General features: G+C 41.8%; 1 protein-coding gene across 1 annotated transcript; it reads right to left on the bottom strand.

The window, feature by feature from the left end:
* Positions 1–8,189: 8,189 nt before the first annotated feature.
* Positions 8,190–10,909, bottom strand: tubb2b (tubulin, beta 2b). Its single transcript, XM_006802541.3, has 4 exons — positions 10,756–10,909; positions 9,690–9,798; positions 9,490–9,600; positions 8,190–9,407 (listed from the first exon to the last, which is right to left on the bottom strand). Exons 1-4 carry the CDS (start codon positions 10,810–10,812, stop codon positions 8,347–8,349), a joined length of 1,338 nt encoding a protein of 445 aa, XP_006802604.1. The 5' UTR covers positions 10,813–10,909; the 3' UTR covers positions 8,190–8,346.
* Positions 10,910–21,257: the final 10,348 nt, after the last annotated feature.

The following is a 21,257-nucleotide window of genomic DNA, read 5'->3' as shown; positions in this document are numbered from 1 at the left end:
AAGAGGCGTGAAGATCGCGATTGTTTGACTGCAGGTTGGTGGGGAGGAGCGGGAGGAGGTCGTTTTTCGTCCGTCTGCCTCGTTCAACCTTTCTCTGTCACCTTGGAGCCTTTTTCCCCCACTGGTTAGAAACTTAAAAGTGCACTTCTACTTCCGCGTAGATGTTGATAAGCCACTTCCTGAGAGTGAGAAATACTCTTGTGCCGTTAAAAGATAACAGGCAAATACACACACACACAAACGGCATTGTTCCATTCAGCAGGACACAACTTTGCTGTATCTGCTCAAATGTACACCTCATCTTACTGATTAGTTATCTTTAGTAATCAGTTACCTTCACTTAAGATCTCCTCAGCAGCTATACACAATGTACATAATGTTTTGGAATAATAGCAGATAATTTGTCTTTGTTTTATTTATGTTATATAATGGTAATAATAATAATAATTTATTATTATTGAAATTATTGTTGTTGTTGTTGTTTGTTTGTTTTACTGACAAAAACGACTCAGGAGGGACAAATATGAGAGAAATTCAGTCATTATAAGAATTACAAGAAATATAAACAAGGTAAGCAAACAAGATGTTGTTCAGCGAGGTCTGGATGAGCAGCAAAGCCTCTCTGTAGTTTATTAGTACAGAGCCCATAAAACCGCAGCCCAGATATCACAGACATCCAAAGATGTTTGTACAGAAACTAAAGCAGAACCTGTTCAAAGCTAGAAAAGAGGACAACTGTAAATTAATATTTGGGAGAATCTTTGTTTAGAAAAAAGGATTTATAGAAAGAGTGAAGGATTTAAACTGAAGTGTCTAACAGATACAAAATCGTAACATTAACACATTAACTTTATGCCCTGCCATGACCACATTAAACATAAAACCCATCTTTAATACACACATCTTATGAAAAACATATTTAACAGCCCTGAATTCATTCAGAGACTTTTTATAAGGTGGAGAAATAGTATTTAGAAAACCCTCCCAACCCACCTCCTGAGTTGCGTGCTTCTATAGGAGGTCTTTGTTTTTAGTGTTTTTCTTACACTTTTGATGTCTTGACACATGCAGTGATGCTGTGGTACATGCTGAGCTGTCAGTCTGATTTTAACTCTGCCAAACAATCAGTCGAGGACCTGACACTGACATGGACCAGATGATAAATCCTTTATCGTTGACATTTTAAATAGTTTAGTTTTTGATTATACTGGACATGACAATTACCTGGCATTTTTGCTCACTAGCTAAATGTAGCAGAATGCTAACACTGCTAATGTGGCAACAGTGGCAAACATTTCCCCTGGTTCACAGCAGGGTGTTAGTGTTGTATGTCAGCTGCATTTTGCAAAAGAAACAAAACAAAACAGGAAAAAGAAAAATGCTCAGCGGAGTCAAATGGCAACAAAGTCGCAGCGTGTTTCCTGTTAGCTTTGCAGCTTCCTTTCAAGTTCAACTATGTCGACAAACCTAAAACCTTTCTGCAGGAGAGGGGAAGTGCCCCAACTTGCAGATGTTGCCACATGAGCATATGAGAGGCCTGATAGGAGCCTCTATCAGCCATGTGACTTCCTTTCTTCCTGGCTCAGCAATGGGCAACAACTATGTAACCATTTACCCACTAGATAGCATATCAGAAGTAGTGTGTGTGTGTGTGTGAGGGAGGGGGGATCAAGTCACACATGCAAGCCAATTAACTCTCTCTAACTCTCTTCACCCATTCTCTGACCTGATGTATTTAATACGTATCTGAATGCAAACATTTAAATTTCACTGAAGGAAATGTGTTTAAATTGTGAGAGCTCCCCCATGAGCTAAGATTCAGGCTAAAGCTACATTTTCCTAAAGCATTTGCTCTCCTTTCATGAAATGGCTTTAAGCACCACACAGGGCTCAATTAAACGCCGTGTATGCCAGTTATGTTGGTTGTTAATATGCTGATTTATAGTGGAGCAAAGACATGATCAAGTGGTTCTATTAAAGGTACTGTGCTCTGTGGCCATCTGGAGCATACATTGTGAATGTGTATGGAGGGGAAGATGAAGCTAATCATCCGGAAATAACTCAGCCAACCTCTTGCTCGCTCTTTCTCTCTCTCAATAACACACACACACACACACACACACACTCACAGACACACACACACACACACACACACGCACAATGGTAAATGAGGGGTAGTTTGACTAGTGACACATGAGTGCTCCCATGTGGTGAAAAATAAGCATGGCTGCACTCGTTAAAGGGATAGTCCTCACAGTTATTAGAAATTAAATATTTGTTAAATATTATATATATATATATATATATATATATATATATATATATATATATATATATATATATATATATATATTTATATATATAATATTTATATATATATATAATATTTATATATATATATATATATATAAAATATTTGTGGAAATGTGGTATAACTTCCACACACTGTCCCGCTCACTGTTATTTTAATTCATTTGCAACATTTCGGTCTGTACGACCTTCGTCAGTAACCATTTCTATTTAAGAACACTTTCTTACATAATTTCTTAAAATATGGATGAAAATGAATGTTACAGTGCATCCATACAGCCCTCTAACACTTCTTCATGCTGGTTGTGTTGAAAAACTTTTGGTTTTGTTTTGTTTTGTATTTGGGGGCTTCCTTAATTGTTGATTCTAAAGTGTCCACAGGTGTAAACGTGAGTGTGAATGTCTGTCTGTGTCTCTGTGTTCGCTCTGTGACAGACTCGTTGCTAAATGCTAAAAAAAAGGAACTTTCATATTCCTGCAAAGCATTCGGCTTACACAGACAAAACGCTCCCTGCATCACGGCATGGCTTCTGATTGTTTGCTGTAAAGTGTGTGTGCTCTTCTCTGTGTGCTTTATTGAGCATATTTAGTTGTGTTGTGATGGCGATGTGCTTCAGCAAGCTGTCATTGTGCACATGATGCTAGGGTCGGTGTCAGTTTCCAACTAGAGCTCTATATTCAGCTGGTAAGGGGACTGCGTGACACTATGTGACTGCAGCACATATTGTCAAAGTCTTGAGGACCTTAGCACTGCTTCACCTGCTGATGTTTTTTTTGAGTAGAAGGTAAGTTATAGATACTAAAAAAAATTAATTAATCAATAAAAATGTTCTTTTTTTCCTTTCTTTTCTGTGCTCGTTTGACATTGACAACATCCCTGCTCTCCCAAGGCGGACTGATGGGATTGAGGAATGTAGGCTGCTTGGCTTTGGCTCTCAGCCTGATGAGAATACAGCTGGTTGTATATTGAAGCCTTGTGTCAGTCAGAGGTGCCAGAGGTCAGACTGAGCGTCAACAGTCCTGACCGTCTGGTTAGAGAAGCTTTTTTAATGACTTATTATTACATAGACTAACCAGTGGCGGTGCAGATGGAACCATGGGTCCAGTCCCCACAGCCTGCACTGCAGCCATGCACCAGGCAACGAGCTGCTTACTCCCTTCCCCATCTTCCAGGATGTGACAGAGAACACAGCCTGCCTGATCCTCATATGTATCCTGGACGAGCACTTCTTTCCCCCTACACCTGGAACAAAGCACCAGGACCTGGCCTGGAGCACCGTACTGAGCACTGTACTGTCTGTACATGTGCTAGCTGGCCAGATGGCTATACACTGTCATGACAGTGGCGATGGTGATGGTACAGCCCGTGGGATGTTCAAGGCTTGGGAAATCTTTTTGTAGTCTAAGCTAGTCATGTGACATTCTGTATCGAGGCTTCGCGCGTATTGAGGCTTGCTTCATTTATGGGAGGAGCTGAAAATGATGACGTCCGAAGCCTCGCTGCCCGGCTGTACCACGTGACTGGTTCATGAAGTGGTTCGAACTTTGCCGCGAGCTATGACAGCGATATAAACCCCTCAGACTCCATTCAAAATGTGGGTGTTTGATGGAGAGTTGCGGTTAGTGAGAGTTTGGAGGTTTATGAGAGTGAGGAGAGAAAGTCAGGAGAGAATGGAGCCAGCTAAGAAGAGGAGGATGTCCTCCCCTGTGAGGGAACATTTTGATTTTATTCCTCCCAACAAGGTATGTAAATTTCTACAGAAGATGCATTTTCATAATACTGATGGTGCAATACAATTTATGTTAAGCTGTCTTTACTTTTGTACAAGGTGAAGTGTTTGCTATGTGCCAGGGAGCTGGGCTATAACAACAACACCTCATCCATGCTGAGGCACTACAGAGCTTTGCATGAGAATAAGGGGAGTAAGACCAGGTGAACCATCAAATGCCATGATAATATAGCATGCAGTAATGTAACTAAATGCTATAACAATATTATACAACTGTAATAAGTTACGTGTGTGATATTTATATTTGTGCTTTGTTCTTATTGTTTTTCCTCAGGAGAACAATCTCAAATAGATGAAGACCTGGTTACCATGGTGATTGAGGACTCCTAGCCATTTAGCATTGTGGAGGACAAAGGATTTAAAAGATTTGTTAAATCATTAAATCCTAGCTATGTTCTCCCCACTAAAAAGGTCATAAAAGCAGTGAAAATTTAGTTTTTACAGAATAAAATGTGAACAGGCAGGACTGAGGCCTCAGTCTGTAGCTGTCCATACCTCAACGTTACAAAAGCACAACCACTGTCCACACCCCAACCACACCTCACCTCACAGCAAATGATCATTTCCATTTTAAGCATTTCCAAATAATCATTTTCCATACTGCCAGTATAAATATACACAGTATGCTGCCATCACTACAATATAGATGTTTTACACACTCCTTTTGTTGTTGACATTTACAGGCTGTGTGCAAAAGGCCACACTCTTCAAATTCATGCCAACTAATATTTTTACATCCAGTAGGTGTCCTACTAGAGCAAATGAAGCTTCAAGAAGCTTTGCACTGGGGTGAACCAATTGAATGAAAAGCTTCAGTGCTTCATGAAGCTTCATCTGCCCATCACTACCCGTGGGATGTTCAAGGCTTGGGAAATCTTTTTGTAGCCTAAGCCTGCTTTACATTTCTCAATAACTTTATCCCTGACCTGTCTAGTGTGTTCTTTGGACTTCATGGTGTTGTTGCTCACAATATTCTCTCAGTCTGAGGCCGTCACAGAGCAGCTGTATTTGTACTGACATTAGATTGCACACAGGTGCACTCTGTTTAGTCATTAGCACTCATCAGGCAACGTCTATGGGTAACTGACTGCACTCAGACCAAAGGGGGCTGAATAATTACACACACCCCACTTTGCAGTTATTTATTTGTAAAAAATGTTTGGAATCATGTATGATTTTCATTCCCCTTCTCACGTGTGCACCACTTTGTGTTGGTCTTTCACGTGGAATTCCAATAACATTGACTCATGTTTGTGGCTGTAATGTGACAAAATGTGGGAAAGTTCAAGGGGGCCGAATACTTTTATAAGCCACTGTAGTTTAGCTGTCGGACAATAGTGCAAAACTTGAGCCTCATGTCAAGAGCATTTCTCCTTCACTTGCCTGTTTACAGTATCTCTGTGTTTATACACCACTTTGCATTTATTCATTACTTTTTAATAATCTCTGGCTCTCTTCCACAGTGTGTCATTTGTTCTGGCTCCTCCCCCTCACCCCCAATTGGTCGTGGCAGATGGTTAGCTTTCTTTCTGTTCAAAGGGAGTTTTTCCTTCCTCCTGTGAACAAGTGCTTCATCATAGGGGTTGTCTGACCATTGGGTTATAATATAAAGTGCCTTATGACTTAAACTGCCCTTTATGTAACCTAACACTGCAGCCACTGTGCACCGCTCCAACAGTGCATTACTGTAAATGCAAAACAGTACTGAAAGCTAAGCTGTTTATCCTTTGAATAAGCTTCCTCTTATTTTCATTGAACATTTGTTAATAAGATAAGATAAGATAAGGTGACCTTTATTAGTCCCACAGGTGGGAAATTTGTTTTGTTACAGCAAAAGTGCAAAGTTATGTAGCAGAAATTAGAAAACACTGGAATAAAATAAAATAAAATATACAATAGAATAAAATAGAATAGAATAATATATACAATAGAATAAAATAGAAATACAAATGCTATATACAACTGAGTAAGAAAATACAAAAGTACAACTTCGTCAGAAGAAGAATTGTACAAGAATTGCACATATAGCATATAGAATTGCACCTCAGTATGTTTTCACAACATGAAAAAATCATATATTTCCATCTTCTACAGATCTAGCATCTCATTTAAAAAATTAGACAATATATGTAAGTTTTTAAATTTCTAGTTTGTAAAATGTTCCTGAGCTGTCCTTACCTTTAAATGATAACATCTCTTCTTCCTCTCCTATCTTCTCTTTCTTACATCTTCATCCATCTCTGACTGTGATTTCACATTCTTTATAGTCACTCTAGATATGGCAGGAACTGGATACAGCGACCAACTGCACCAAAAATGTTGTGTAAAATGATGCCTAAAACATATGTTTGGCCCTTTAATCAAAGAATAAAAGATGTATGCACCAATTTGCATTGAATCATTACTTATTATTGATCTCTGGCTCTCTTATACAGTGTGCTTTGGTCATGTGTCACTTCCCTCACTGCTCCTCTGCTGGAGGTTTCTTCCTGTTCAAAGGGAATTTTTCCTTTTTATTAGAATTTGGATTTTACTCTGCTCTGTGATGACATCTTGAGGCCATGGGGAACAACCCATTAGAAGAGTCTTATCTCATGTTCCCACATACCACACATGTGCTAATGTCCACTGTAGAGATTGTCCCAGTGAAGTCAGGTTGTTTCTGCTACAGCCTTGGTGAAAGCAAAGTCAAATCAGCAGTAAAACTTTATGAGGACTCAGTCTATGTTATATCCTTGGGACAGCTGTTTAACGCTTTCCTCTGTGTAAAGGCTAATCATTAGACTCTATGTGAACATGGAGATCCACCCACTAGAAATGAAAAGAAAGAGGTTACAAACATATCAATAAACCACTTCAAAGTAAAGTAAAATAACGTTTTTCAGGCCTGATTCAGATGAAGCTAATTTCAGGTTTTCAGGGAGTTTGTTCTACGGGGTATAAAAACCAAAAACTGCTTCACTTTTAAAAACTGTTTACAGGAACACAAAGGCCAGTTTCTGTTTCCCTGAGAGTTCTGGATGTTTTTGTAAGACACAGTTAGATTTGAAATACAATCCAAGTTCACTGAGTGCCTTGTAAACTTGTAGATGTATTTTCAGCCATCTGTTGGGACATAGGAAGCCAGATTTGAGGATAATAGTAATGCACTCAACCTTTCTGGTCTAGCTGTCTGCTTGACTGTTTTACTGAGACCCATGAAGACAGTTTAATCTGCCAGCAGTTTTTCATGCATTCACTGTAGACAGAGATCTTTGAAATTTTGCTTTATTTTTAAGATGATAAAAGGGTAATTTTGTATTATTATTTAACTATTCAAAATAAAGTTTCTATAATTTCTCCAAGATTTCTGGACTAATTTGAAGATTTAACCATCATGCTAGACAATGACCTGTATTCTTAACTGCCTTTGGATTCTGTTGAGATTGCCTTACATTTGGTTGATTTCCATGTGAAGTTGCCAGAAACAGATTGATTTGTCTCTGAGGCTGGGGGGTTTGTGCACAGGTGAAGGCTGTGCATTTGAAACAGGTGCCTTTAAAAATAGTTTATGTTGGCAGCCCATATTATATTACAGTATTTAACTTAAACACTTCCTTTCTCTCCGTGATAGTGTGGGTTTGTATCACTTTTCGGAAAAGCAGGACCTGGTTTGCCAGCTAGACAAGGTTCGGCCTACATTTTGTGGAAGAGAATGTCTTAGCCAACACTGCCCCCTACTGACTTAAAAAAAACCTACACAAGTACATCAATAATTTAGTGCTTCTTGTGAATTTCTCACAAGTGATATTTTTCACCTTAATGTAGACAGCACAGCTTTTTCGGCTTTCTGCAACTAGTGAGAATTGGAATATGCAAATTAATAGTGAAATTGCTCATCATGATCTGTTAGTTGCATTTTTTAAGCCCATTTGAAGTTTATATTCAGTTTAAGCTTTCATCATAGATACTGTATAAACTAAGCTAGTTAAAATAATTGGTGTACTGTTGCAATGACTACAGTATTGTCAAGAAACTACACTTTATATACAGTGTAGAGCATCTGCAAATATTAAGTTACAGTTAGGAAAAGAAAAGAGAAACTTGAAATATGTCTTTTAAGTTTTATTCAGAACAATGAAACAGGACAAGACAGGATAACACCTCAGTGAAGAACTGAACAGAAGACTGGGAAATAGACTGTAGGTCAGGTACTCGTGACACAAAGTTGCTGAGAAACAGATTTAACAGCTGTGCAACAGTAAACTTAAGCCAGGTCCTCTTCACCTTCCTCCTCAAACTCTCCCTCCTCCTCGGCAGTAGCATCCTGGTACTGCTGGTACTCTGACACCAGGTCGTTCATGTTGCTCTCTGCCTCAGTGAACTCCATCTCATCCATACCCTCACCAGTGTACCAGTGAAGGAAAGCCTTACGCCTGAACATGGCAGTGAACTGCTCGGAGATGCGCTTGAACAGCTCTTGGATTGCCGTGCTGTTACCAATGAAGGTGGCAGCCATCTTGAGACCTCTGGGAGGAATGTCGCAGACTGCGGTCTTGACGTTGTTGGGGATCCATTCGACGAAGTAGCTGCTGTTCTTGTTCTGCACGTTCAGCATCTGCTCGTCGACCTCCTTCATGGACATGCGCCCGCGGAAGATGGCAGCCACCGTCAGGTAACGACCATGACGTGGGTCACAGGCAGCCATCATGTTCTTGGCATCGAACATCTGCTGGGTGAGCTCTGGTACAGTGAGTGATCTGTACTGCTGGCTACCCCTGCTTGTGAGAGGAGCAAAGCCTGGCATGAAGAAGTGCAGACGAGGGAATGGCACCATGTTTACAGCCAGCTTGCGAAGGTCAGCATTGAGCTGTCCGGGGAACCTGAGGCACGTGGTGACGCCACTCATAGTTGCAGAGACCAAATGGTTGAGGTCACCATACGAAGGGGTTGTGAGTTTAAGGGTGCGGAAGCAGATGTCATAGAGGGCCTCGTTGTCGATGCAGTAGGTCTCATCTGTGTTTTCTACAAGCTGATGAACTGATAACGTGGCATTGTAGGGCTCAACAACTGTGTCTGATACTTTCGGGGAAGGCACCACGCTGAAGGTGTTCATAATGCGGTCAGGATACTCTTCGCGGATCTTGCTGATGAGCAGCGTGCCCATACCAGATCCCGTACCGCCACCCAGGGAATGTGTGAGCTGAAAGCCCTGCAGGCAGTCGCAGCTCTCTGCCTCCTTCCTCACTACATCCAGGACAGAGTCCACCAGCTCTGCACCTTCTGTGTAGTGGCCCTTGGCCCAGTTGTTACCAGCACCGCTCTGGCCTGCATAAACAAATCCAGACTAAACTTAGTAACCATAGTGCAACATAACTTAGAAATTTCGACATAATATAATGCAACTTACCAAAAACAAAGTTGTCTGGTCTGAAGACTTGGCCGAAAGGACCAGACCTCACAGAGTCCATGGTGCCTGGCTCCAGATCCACAAGGACAGCACGGGGCACATATTTGCCACCTAATTATTAAAAAAGAAAGAAAATATCAGTTAAATATCATTAAACCCACATACAGCCCTAGGCCAAGCTGTATGGATGATGTACTTACCTGATGCCTCATTGTAGTAGACATTGATCCTGTCCAGCTGCAGGTCACTGTCACCATGGTAAGTGCCAGTTGGGTCAATGCCATGCTCATCACTGATCACCTCCCAAAACTAAAATAAATACAAATAAAAAGGCAAAAATGAGGGAGCAATAAAACAAAGTGACTAAATAAAGCAATCTCATCCTGGTCTACTGTTCTTTTAAGAGGCACACTACACTATATTTAACATTCTGTCGTTTTGATGTCGCAGTGATGTGATTTAGGGTTACATTTACAAATCATAAACATGAATAAAGCCACGCGCCTGATTCTTGACGTCAGTTTAAAATGGTTGACAGTTCCCGCCGTTCTGCCATAGGCGCGCGCGGTCTCATACGCCATTGGCTGCTATGGTTATGAATTTGAACATTCCTTGCTACGTCACTAACCGCCCACTACAGGCAAAAAGCCGGGCTGCAGCAAAAGCACGAAGTAGGCCGCACGAAGCCGGTAACTGCAATTAAAATAAATAAAAATAATCCGATTTATGAGACAAAAATCTTCAAAATTATAGTTTAACCCACAAATCTATCAAGCTTATAGTCTATCGGGCTGTTTTACTTAAGGCTTTTTAGAGTATTCTGTCGACAATCCTTAGCTTTACTTCCCTTTTTTCCGCAGTGCAGCATACACCGAGAGAACAATGGCCAAGTTCCGTTTCCGTTAATTCGACGTAAAAACGTTAATAATTAGAGTTGCCATTCAGCTTATCAGCAATTTTCTTTTATCTAAATAACAAAAACAAAGGGTTACAGGGAAATCTTTAAACTGTTCAACATTACATTTATTTTTCCATTTTATTTAATTAGACGTCGATATATCACGGTTCTACAAGGTTCTCAAAATATAGTTATGTCTATAGTTAACTAATTTCTTATCCAACATTTAAGTAGGACACGTTGATATTCCCAGGGTGTGGCTTCTGGGACGTAACGAGCACAATGCACAGGCTTCTGGTGCAAAGAACACGTTGATCGTAAATAATGCAACTTAATAACGTCGTGAAATGACACATATTTTCACTAACCTTGGCACCAATCTGGTTTCCACACTGGCCGGCCTGAAGATGGACAATTTCCCTCATATTTACTGGAGGTAGCGTAGGACTTTCAACGACAGACTTTGGTTCACTTGAAGTGCGTACTGAATGCCTCAACGCTTTACTTTATACGTCCAGGAAACGCCCTTAAGGCGTCAACTCAAGTGCCTATTGGCTTATAAGCGAACACTTCCTTTATAGACACAAATGTAAACCAATCAAAGGTTCATGTGCTAATCTCTGATTGGTCTAACCGGCCTGCCTGTCATTTTCATCTCAAACTTATGACTAACGTCTAATCTGTAGACGTTGACCTACTTCCTCGTGATGGTGGAAAGAAAATGCGACACTGTAAAGGGATTATTTTTGACATCCTAGTGTTAGCTTCTAGTGCAGACAGCTAGAGGTTTCATCTCATCGACTAAATTAGAGCATTTCGATTCATTAGGATATAAAACAGTCATCCGAGTGGGCTGCTAGTAGCAGCAACAGTCCACGTGGCTGACCATTTTATCAGAAATATTCCTAGCGGAAGCTGTCGCAGTAGAGCTAACCATGGCTTTCAGACGCCTTGCTTTTTACTCGAGGGCTGGGCAGTGATTTTCAGTTATGCCTGTCTGAGGCCTGGGTGTAGACAGATCCAGCTGGATTCTGCAATCTCATTTACCATTTTCTTTCCCTTTTCTACTGGTTTATGGGTGGATTTCGTGCTGTAAACCCGTACTACTATTATAAAGAATACATTAATGTGTCAAGTAATAGCAAGTAAAGAAAATAATCGTTACATTTAGAACAATATGTCTATAGGATTATCAGCATAATGACAACTGAAATGGGAAACCTGCAGTCCCTTTACATTTTTAGCACATTATTAATAAAACATTGATGTAGAGTACTGATTCAGGACAAAGAGTCAGCCTCTTATTCCTTTACAACAAGCAACAACACCAGAAACATGCCAAGTTTCTGGTGTTCATCTTATGAAGCTCTTTCCTCTTGTTGATTCTCACAATAATGGGTGTAAAAGGTGTGGTGAAACCACAAAATGTTGAATCTAGAGCTGTACTGGGTGCTTTAAATGAGTAAAAGCAAATGAGAGCACACATGCTTATTAATAGATAATCTGGATGTCAAGGGGCCAATGTAACTGTGGCGCAGACACAGGGATGGCCTCAGTTCTTCACAAAATGTTTTACAGATGTGCTGCCTTTATGATAGTCGAGTAGTTTTATATCACTTATTATTTAAATCTAATTTTGTTTTCATTCACCCTGGGCCTGGATGGACAAGAGTACAAGCAGACTCTGCTGTGCTTAAATCATACAATATAGGTTATTCTCATGCATTGTATGTGTTGTAATTTGACACACAAAGGCCTTCTCTGTTTGTGCGATGGCAGAGCTACATCAGAGAAAGTATGGCAGGATACAAACAAATGAGCAGTTAGCTTCTCATAGCTGAGCAGAGGGCTGTTGTTTTCTGGTGTATTTGCAGGAGATGTACCCAGGTCGGCCCTGCCTTGTACCGTGAACTTTTATCAGCAAATTTATGGCTTCAATTCTGTGAAATCAAATTGACAAGGTTGAATCCTGCATTAGCTGATGTTTGATTAGAGTAGACGTGCTGGATAAACCGTCACGCTTGACTATTGACTTGGAGGCCAAAGATCAGATCTCACCTAGGATCATTTTATTGGTTTTGCTTTTACTTATTGTTTAATTATAGTTTTTTACTTGTAGTTAAATAATCTTAAAATGAATCTGGGACACTGGGAAAGAAGAGCAGGTTTAACATTATTAATTTAACAGTTAGCTCCAATCCACATCTGAAATTGCACCATTGAAGAATCATGTGTGTGACTGTAGATTCTGTTGGGAGAAAAAACAATAAATGCATAGAAGAAAATAATAATAATTATAATCGAAGGTTTTTAGAGGGAGATTATGTTTGGCTGGGTGGGGCCCTGCTGGGAGAAAAAACAACTTGGACTAATGGCCTCAGTATCTCAGTAATTCCAGGCTCTGATAAGATCAACCAGATACATTCATTACAATAAAGCAAATTCTGTATCCTTTGTGATCTGGGTCATTGTTGTTCTTATTGCCTGTGTGCAGTTACTCATCAATTATTCACTGATCTCTTTCTTTGGTGGGGCATGAAATGTGTGTGCACTCAGTGATTTGTGTCAGGTAAAGCATGAAGAAAGCCTTTCAGGGCACTGGAGGAGATACTTTTGCTGTTTAATGTTCTTTATGAGTGAAGTCAGTCAGCGTGCTACAATACAGCAGCACACGCTGCATCAACTGAACTGATGCTGCTTTCTATGACTCAGCATCTCTCAGCACACTGCAGCATTCAGCCTCCAGTAGCCAGATCAATATTGCATTAAAGAGACAGATGCAGTTGGGAGACACACACACACACACACAGAAATAAAACACAACTGTCACTGTCTAACAGAACATATTGTGTATGCAACTGTGTATGTTAAATTGCAGTCTCCACAGTTTTTTGAATCAACACAGGATTCATGGATTCTGTGACACGATGTTTCTAAATCTGGTTCTTGGAAAACCAGATGAAGAACTTTTAGCTTTTTTAAGAGAAAGTGAACTAAAGCTTACAAACGTATTGTGCTATCATATGCATCTTTATTTAAATAAAACTCAGTGTTGAAGTTGTTGTTAACAGACGCTAGAAGCTGTGGGACATAAAGTGTTTCCAGTTTCTGAAGATGGGGATGCGAGTTTAGGGCCTCCTGGTTTACATGACTGAAATTAAACTGAGCTTTCTTTTTCCAGAGATCCAGCACCAGCAACGAGCGGTTAAAAATATTATTAACTCTGTTAAACGATGATTTAACAACTCTATCTGTGTTAGTCTTCACAGTTTCTGCTGTCTGAATAAAATCACGTGAATCCGTCTCTAGTCTACATTTTTGTCCATGTTTGGTTCATTAATAGTCTAAAGAATAAGCTGGCATTCAATGTAAAACAAGTTGTATTAAACAATAAAAACAGGTCAGAAATGATATACAGATGTAGTGTATATGAACCATGCATGACTTATATTGAATTATATCTTGTATTGCTGTCAATATAAGATACTGACAGCATTATTTCCACCACAGTTTTGTGCAGCTTTAACACAGATACAGAAATTCACAAACACAGTGGGAAGTGGGCAATCGGAGAAGACGGTGTTAGACAGGAACAGCTGGACTAATGTTCTGCCTCTGCTGAGAAATACACTCATTCACTCTCCTATCAGGTTACTGCCTCCCACTGCAGCAGCATTCAGCCAGTCAGTCTCACCACAGCCCATTCAGGCCTCACACACACACACACACACACACACACACACACACACACACACACACACACACACACACACACTATGGGTTACGCCCTGTAGTGGCTTTGTAAAGCACCCTGGGAAATCAACTCTGACTAAGCTGGGAAAAAACAGACAGGATAGACTTTTACAGAGATGTGCAGTACTGTGCATAAGTCTTGAGTCATGCACACACACACACACACACACACACAAACACCACCTTTGTTCTTCAACAGTATTCAACGGGGCAATGGTGGCTCAAGAGTTGGGAGTTCGTCTTGTAATCGGAAGGTTGAATCCCGGCTTGGATTGTTGTGTCCTTGGGCAAGACACTTCACCTACCGCCTACCGGTGTTGGCCAGAGGGGCTGATGGTGCGATATGGCAGCCTCACCTCTGTCGGTCTGCCCCAGTCTTGCCTCCACCAGTGTGTGAATGTGTGTGTGAATGGGTGGATGACTGGGTGTGTAAAGCGCTTTGGGGTCCCTAGGGGGGGCTAGTAAAAGCGCTATACAAATACAGGCCATTTACCATTTAATGATTCCATCAGTTCTGCCTGATATGAAACCCCAAACCTTCTCAGAGGCAGTCGGTTACACAGCCGTATTGTTTTACATCTCTACTGTCCAATATGTCTGGCAATTTTTTGGAGATCAAATATCTAATTTGGATGTATCACTCCACAAGGCCTGGTTCTATGTTTAGATCTTGCATATTTTGGTATATCTCCGTCTTTTTTCACTGTTTCTCCTTCGTAAGAATGACTTCTTCACAGCCACTCTTCCAATATCATTCCTAATGATGGTTTTGGGAATATTAGGCCAGTTATAAATTAAAATCTTATTAGATAAAATGAATAAACTTCTGGAAACATCCACTACATACAAACATATTTAGAAGTGAAATGTGAAAAGATATAAACACATGCAATAATAGAATATATGAATCATATCATAACATTAATAAGAGAGCGACACTGGGTTCATATCCAGTCTGAGGCGATGCATGGTGGAGCTTGCATGTTATCCTTGTGTCTGCTTGGGTTCTTTTCAAGTTCTCTGATAAGAACTAATCCCACGCAGTCAAGACATGCATGGGATTAGGTTAACTGGAGATTCTAAAATTAGCCATTAAAGTCACTGAATGTTATCTGTCTATATGTGACAGACCTGTTGAATCAAGAAATTCCTTAAATACAGCCTGTCTGCTAAAGTGAAGACCAAAAAATCTCCAAAGAGAACAAATCACGTGTCACAATCAGCAGGGCTGACTGTGTGTAGAGTGAAGAGTGGACCCAAATGCAGACGGAAACAAAATGTGAAACGTGACTCGAATAACAGAAAATGAGCCGTTTACTGAGGCTGGCAAAATAACGGTAAACAAAAGGCAAAGCTAACAATAAACTAAACTGGGTGAGCTAAACTAACTAAAAACCTACAACAGGAACATGGACGTGACACGAGGAAACTTGACACAACTTCTCAGCTTGCAAACAAAGCAGCCGATCTGACAATGACACTCTGAAAACAGAGGACTTAAATACACAGCAGGTGATTAGGGGAAGTGGGAACACATGGAGGAACAGCTGACTGACATGAGCCTAATGACAGGACAAGGGAAGTGAAACTAAATACAATGAACAAAGAACACACGACTCCTTCAAAATAAAACAGGAAACACTGAAACTAGACATGACAAGCTTAACAGACCTAACACGCGATGAACGATACAAGAACTCAAACATAGAAACCAAGGAAACAATAACTAATAACTGCCTTTCCTTAACTAAAGCTAAATAGGAATGACACAAACTAATCACAAATCTAAAATGAGACAAATACGAAATGAACTCAGAGCGCTGGGTCAGCGCCCTGATTTAAAGAAACACAGAACAGATGAGACTCAAAGTCACTGACACTTCTGTCAGTCTGGAAAGGACGACTGAGGCGTTGGTGTAGAAGGACGGACAGAAGTCTTTGGTACTAAAGCAACCCATAATGAAAGCCATTACCCAGAACCCAGAACAACTTCTAAAGAACTGCAGGCTTCCTTGTCTCAGTGTTGAACAATAATAACGAGACTGGGCAGCAACGCTGGGATCCATGGGAGAGTCCTAAAGGAAAAACCACTGCTGACCAAAAAAGAACAAAAAGGCTCGTCTGACATTTTCCAGAAAAAACATCTTGATGATCCCCAAGACTTTGATGAAAATGTTATGTGGATTGATGACATAAAAGTTGAACTTTTTTAACGGTTTATGTCCCATTACAACCATTGCTAAAAAAGCAAAACAAATAAATAAACGAACAATAAAGAGAAACTAACTTTGACCTACTTTGAATCTTATTGAGATGCTGTGGCATGACTTTAAGATAAGATAAGATAAGATAAGATAAGATAAGATAAGATAAAATAACCTTTATTAGTCCCACATGTGGGAAATTTGTTTTGTCACAGCAGGAAGTGGACAGTGCAAAAGTTATGAAGCAAAAATTAGAATACAATAAGAATAAATACAGTACACAACTGTACAGAATAGAATACAATAAAATACTAGATACAGTAGAATAAAATAGAATAAAATATACAATAAGAAAAAAAATAGAATACAAATGCTATACAACTGAGTAAAAATACAACAATGCCAGAAAAGATTATTGCACATTAGTGTTATTGCACATTTGACCCTTCATGCTCGAAACGCTTCTAATGTGGGCTAATTCAAACATTTAAAACAGGAGGAAATGTTTTCCCTGTATCCAAATAATAGAGGGACAAATGCATCCAACCTTTGATTTTTCCCTTCATGTGTAATGTGCCTTCAAGAGCATTGTATCTGTTCGCCTGTCTCCAGAGAGATGAGTCAGGAAGTCCATTTGATGCTAATACATCTCGGCAGTCACCACATTAAGAGCTAATGATGGTCAGTCCAGGGAAAGTCCGCAGCGCATCCACCCACCCTGCTCATGTAGGATATCACGTTACAAAAATATACCAGCGGGATAATGGTGCTGTGGGCCGAGCTGGCTGCACTGTGTTGTACTGGGCTATGCTACTGTGATAGCATACTGTATCTACTGCTATAAGCGAATAAGCGAATCTACAATTTCAACTGAATCAACAAATGTAAGCAGAAAAAAGGGCTAACTCTTTGCTGTGTGTTATGTATGAACCAAGAGTATTGTGTGCTATGCAAGCCATCGCCAGTAGGGGGCATCACGCCCAGTTATGGTGTGTGTTACTTCTGTGTTTTCCAATAAAAGAAGAAGTCAACTTGTAAGCAACGATTGTATGTACAGTGTGACTATATGAGCTCCAATAGTGTACTGACACCACAGTGGGAATATAACATAAATTGGCGACGAGTTGTGACGTCTGGAAGACTTGGCCGTCTACTGAGCGTGAACTGACTGCGTGGCTGAGTCTGGACGAAAAACGGACGATCGCGTGGTGAATTAGCATCGGAGCTAGCTGCTAGCTGCTTTTTCTCCGACGAGTCAGAAACGACAGCGTTGACTGTGGACAGCGGATACATCATGGCTGGAATGATTGGGCAGATGGACCCCTTTGATGATGCTGGTGAGCAATGGGCGACGTATATTGAACGTTTTGAGCATTACATCCTTGCTAATGACATTCAGCCTGAGAAACGGATCCCGGTGCTGCTGAGTGTGATGGGTCCCAAAACGTACGGTCTGCTGCGTAATCTAGTGGCTCCAAGCAAGCCTGGGACAATGCAGTATGACAATATTGTGGGTGTTTTGCAAGCTCATTTTGCTCCCAGACCGCTGGTAATAGCTGAAAGGTTCCGGTTCCACAAGAGGAATCAGGGGGAAGAAGAAACGGTCGCACAGTATGTGGCGGTGCTGAAAAGACTATCAGAACATTGCGAGTTTGGTGCGTATCTGGAAGATGCTCTACGCGACAGATTTGTGTGTGGATTAAAGTGTGAAACGGTGCAGAAGCGTCTTTTGACTGAAAAGGATCTCACGTTTCGCAAAGCAGTTGATTATGCTGTGTCGGCAGAGACAGCAACACGGGAAGTGCAGCAGTTGAGTGGTTCCCTTAAAGTGAATGCGGTGCTGTCACAAAAAGGTGATAAATGCCGCCGCTGCGGAAAAATTAATCATACTGATGATGACTGCTGGTACAAAGACCGTGACTGTCACCAGTGTGGAAGGAAGGGCCACACGAAACACATGTGTAAAGGTAGAGCCAGAAGCAGCCAACATTGGAACAGGAAAGAGAAAGAGGGAAAACCTGAGCCGAAAGGCAATGCAGTTAAAAACAGAGCAAAGGACAAAAAGAGGAGAATTCATCATGTTGCTGCAGAGGAGAACGAAAGTGAAGGAACCAGACCCGACACTGATAGTGAGTTGGAGCTGTATTCTTTGTCTCAAAAAGAGAATTATTCACGTATCTCCCTAATGCCTGTAGTTAACGGGAAGAAAATGGAGATGGAGCTGGATACAGGGGCTGCTGTGTCTTTGATCCCATGGGAACAGTACAAAAGTATGCTGAGTCAGTTGCCGCTGCAACCCACTGACATCATGTTGAAAACATACACTGGGGAGCCACTGGCACCAGAAGGGGTCATCAAGGTGCAAGTTGAACTGAATAAGCAGCGTGCAATTCTACCCTTGTATGTGGTAAAGGTGGATGCTCCACCACTGTTTGGTAGGGAGTGGCTGAGAGTGATCAAACTGAACTGGAAAGACTTAAAGATGGTCCATGCCAGAGAGCAAAGCGGAAATGACAATCTGGAGGCTGTGTTAAAGAAACACTCAGCCGTTTTCTCTAAGGAGCTGGGCACAATGAAAGGAATTAAAGCCAGATTGACTCTTAGGTCTGATAGTGTCCCCAAATTCTGTCCACCACGTAACGTGCCTTATGCTCTCCGCCCTCGGGTGGAGGCAGAACTGAAACGCCTGACTGAGCTTGGGGTGATCACACCAGTGGAGCATAGTGATTGGGCTACGCCCGTGGTCCCTGTCAACAAGAAGGATGGCTCAGTGAGACTCTGTGGTGATTTCAAGGTCACTCTTAATTCGCAGCTCTGTGTGGATAAGTACCCACTTCCACGCATTGAGGACCTGTTTGCTTCTCTAGCAGGAGGTCAGCATTTCAGTAAGCTAGACTTAGCAAATGCCTACCTACAGATGGAGGTAGATGAGGAGTCTAAGAAGCTGCTGACTATTTCAACACAAAAAGGGCTGTTTCGTTTCAATCGCTTGCCTTTTGGAGTGGCGTCTTCACCTGCATTGTTTCAGAAGGCCATGGATCAAGTGCTTCTCGGCCTACCATACACCCATTGTTATCTGGATGACATCCTCGTCAGTGGTCCAGATAAACAGACACACCTGAGAACCCTTAAGGCAGTTATGGGCAGGCTGGAGGACTATGGCCTGCGTCTCAAACAGGAGAAGTGCCAGTTTTTCCAAGAATCAGTGGAATACCTGGGCCACATAATTGATGCGGCAGGGTTACACAAATCACCAGAAAAGGTGCGTGCCGTTATGGAAGCTCCAGCACCAGCTGATGTCAGCCAGTTACGTTCTTTTCTGGGAATGCTCAACTATTATGGACGTTTCATACCTGATTTAGCTACGGTCCTGAAGCCGCTGAATGAACTACTCAGTAAAGAGAAGAAATGGCAGTGGACATCAGCCTGTGAGTCAGCTTTCCAAAAAGCTAAAGAACGTCTGGCCTCACCAAAAATACTCACCCACTACAATCCTGAACTGCCTCTCCGTTTGGCATGTGACGCTTCACCATATGGCGTTGGAGCCGTGCTCTCACATGTCATGCCTGAGGGCCAAGAACGGCCAATTGCTTATGCTTCACGAACCCTCAGCAAAGCAGAACGAAACTATGCTCAGATCGAGAGGGAGGCTTTGGCAATTGTTTTTGGAGTGCGCAAGTTTCACCAGTATCTCCATGGCAACAAGTTCACCTTGCTCACTGATCATCGCCCACTGACCTCTATTCTGAGTCCAGTAAAAGGTACACCATCTATGGCAGCTGCGCGAATGCAGCGTTGGGCGCTCCTTCTGTCAGCACATAATTACACCTTACTGTATCGGAAGGGGGCACATCACGCCAATGCTGACGGTCTGTCACGTTTACCTCTGCCCCTCGCACAGAAAGAGAAACAGGGAGCGGTTGAAGTATTCTACGCATCTCAACTGGACACATTACCAGTCAGTGTCGCCGAGATCAGACGTGACACTTTGTCTGATGTCACTTTGTCTCGAGTCCTAGAAATGGTAACAACTGGACGTTTTCCAGCAACAAAGGACACAGATCAAGAGCTGTCACCCTATCTGAGGCGCAGACATGAACTCACGATACAGCAGGGATGCCTCATGTGGGGCGTGAGGGTGGTTGTGCCACCTAAGCTGCGCTCTCATGTCCTGAAAGAGCTCCACACTGCACATCCAGGGATGGTGAGGATGAAGAGCTTAGCTCGCAGCTATGTTTGGTGGCCTGGCATTGATTCTCAAATTGAGCTTCAAGCTAAAGCCTGCCACTCTTGTCAGCGTGTGCAAAAAGAGCCTGAGTTAGCACCTTTGCACCCCTGGCTGTGGCCTTCCTGTCCGTGGGAACGGATCCATGTGGATTTTGCGGGTCCATTTGAAAGTCACATGTACCTGGTGGTGGTAGATGCACATTCCAAGTGGCCTGAAGTGCATATTATGGATAGCACCACAGCTGGTAAAACCATACAAGTGTTGCGGGGTCTCTTTAGTCGCCATGGCATTCCCCATGTCCTGGTGAGTGATAACGGACCACAGTTCTGTTCGGAGGAATTCAGGGTGTTCCTGAAAGCTAATGGAGTTAAACACATCCGCTCCGCGCCGTACCATCCTGCCACTAATGGTTTGGCTGAGCGTTTTGTGCAGACATTCAAGCATGCACTGAAAGCGTCCAGGGGTACAGCACCTGTGCAACAACGCCTTGACACGTTCCTCTTGACATATCGCAACACTCCCCATGCAACAACTAGAGAAACGCCAGCTATATTGTTCATTGGACGCAAGCTACGCTCTCGACTGGATTTTTTGAAGCCCAGTGTGGCTGGAGCAGTGCGTCGGTCGCAAGATGCGCAACAACGATGCCGACAGCAACACTCCAGGGACAGACAGTTCACTGTTG

This window comes from Neolamprologus brichardi, chromosome 12, assembly GCF_056152115.1.
Source record: "Neolamprologus brichardi isolate AB-2024 chromosome 12, ASM5615211v1, whole genome shotgun sequence".
In the NCBI taxonomy this organism is placed as follows: Eukaryota; Metazoa; Chordata; class Actinopteri; order Cichliformes; family Cichlidae; genus Neolamprologus; species Neolamprologus brichardi.
The sequence above is the reverse complement of the archived record's forward strand: the minus strand, read 5'-3'. Positions and strand labels throughout refer to the sequence as shown.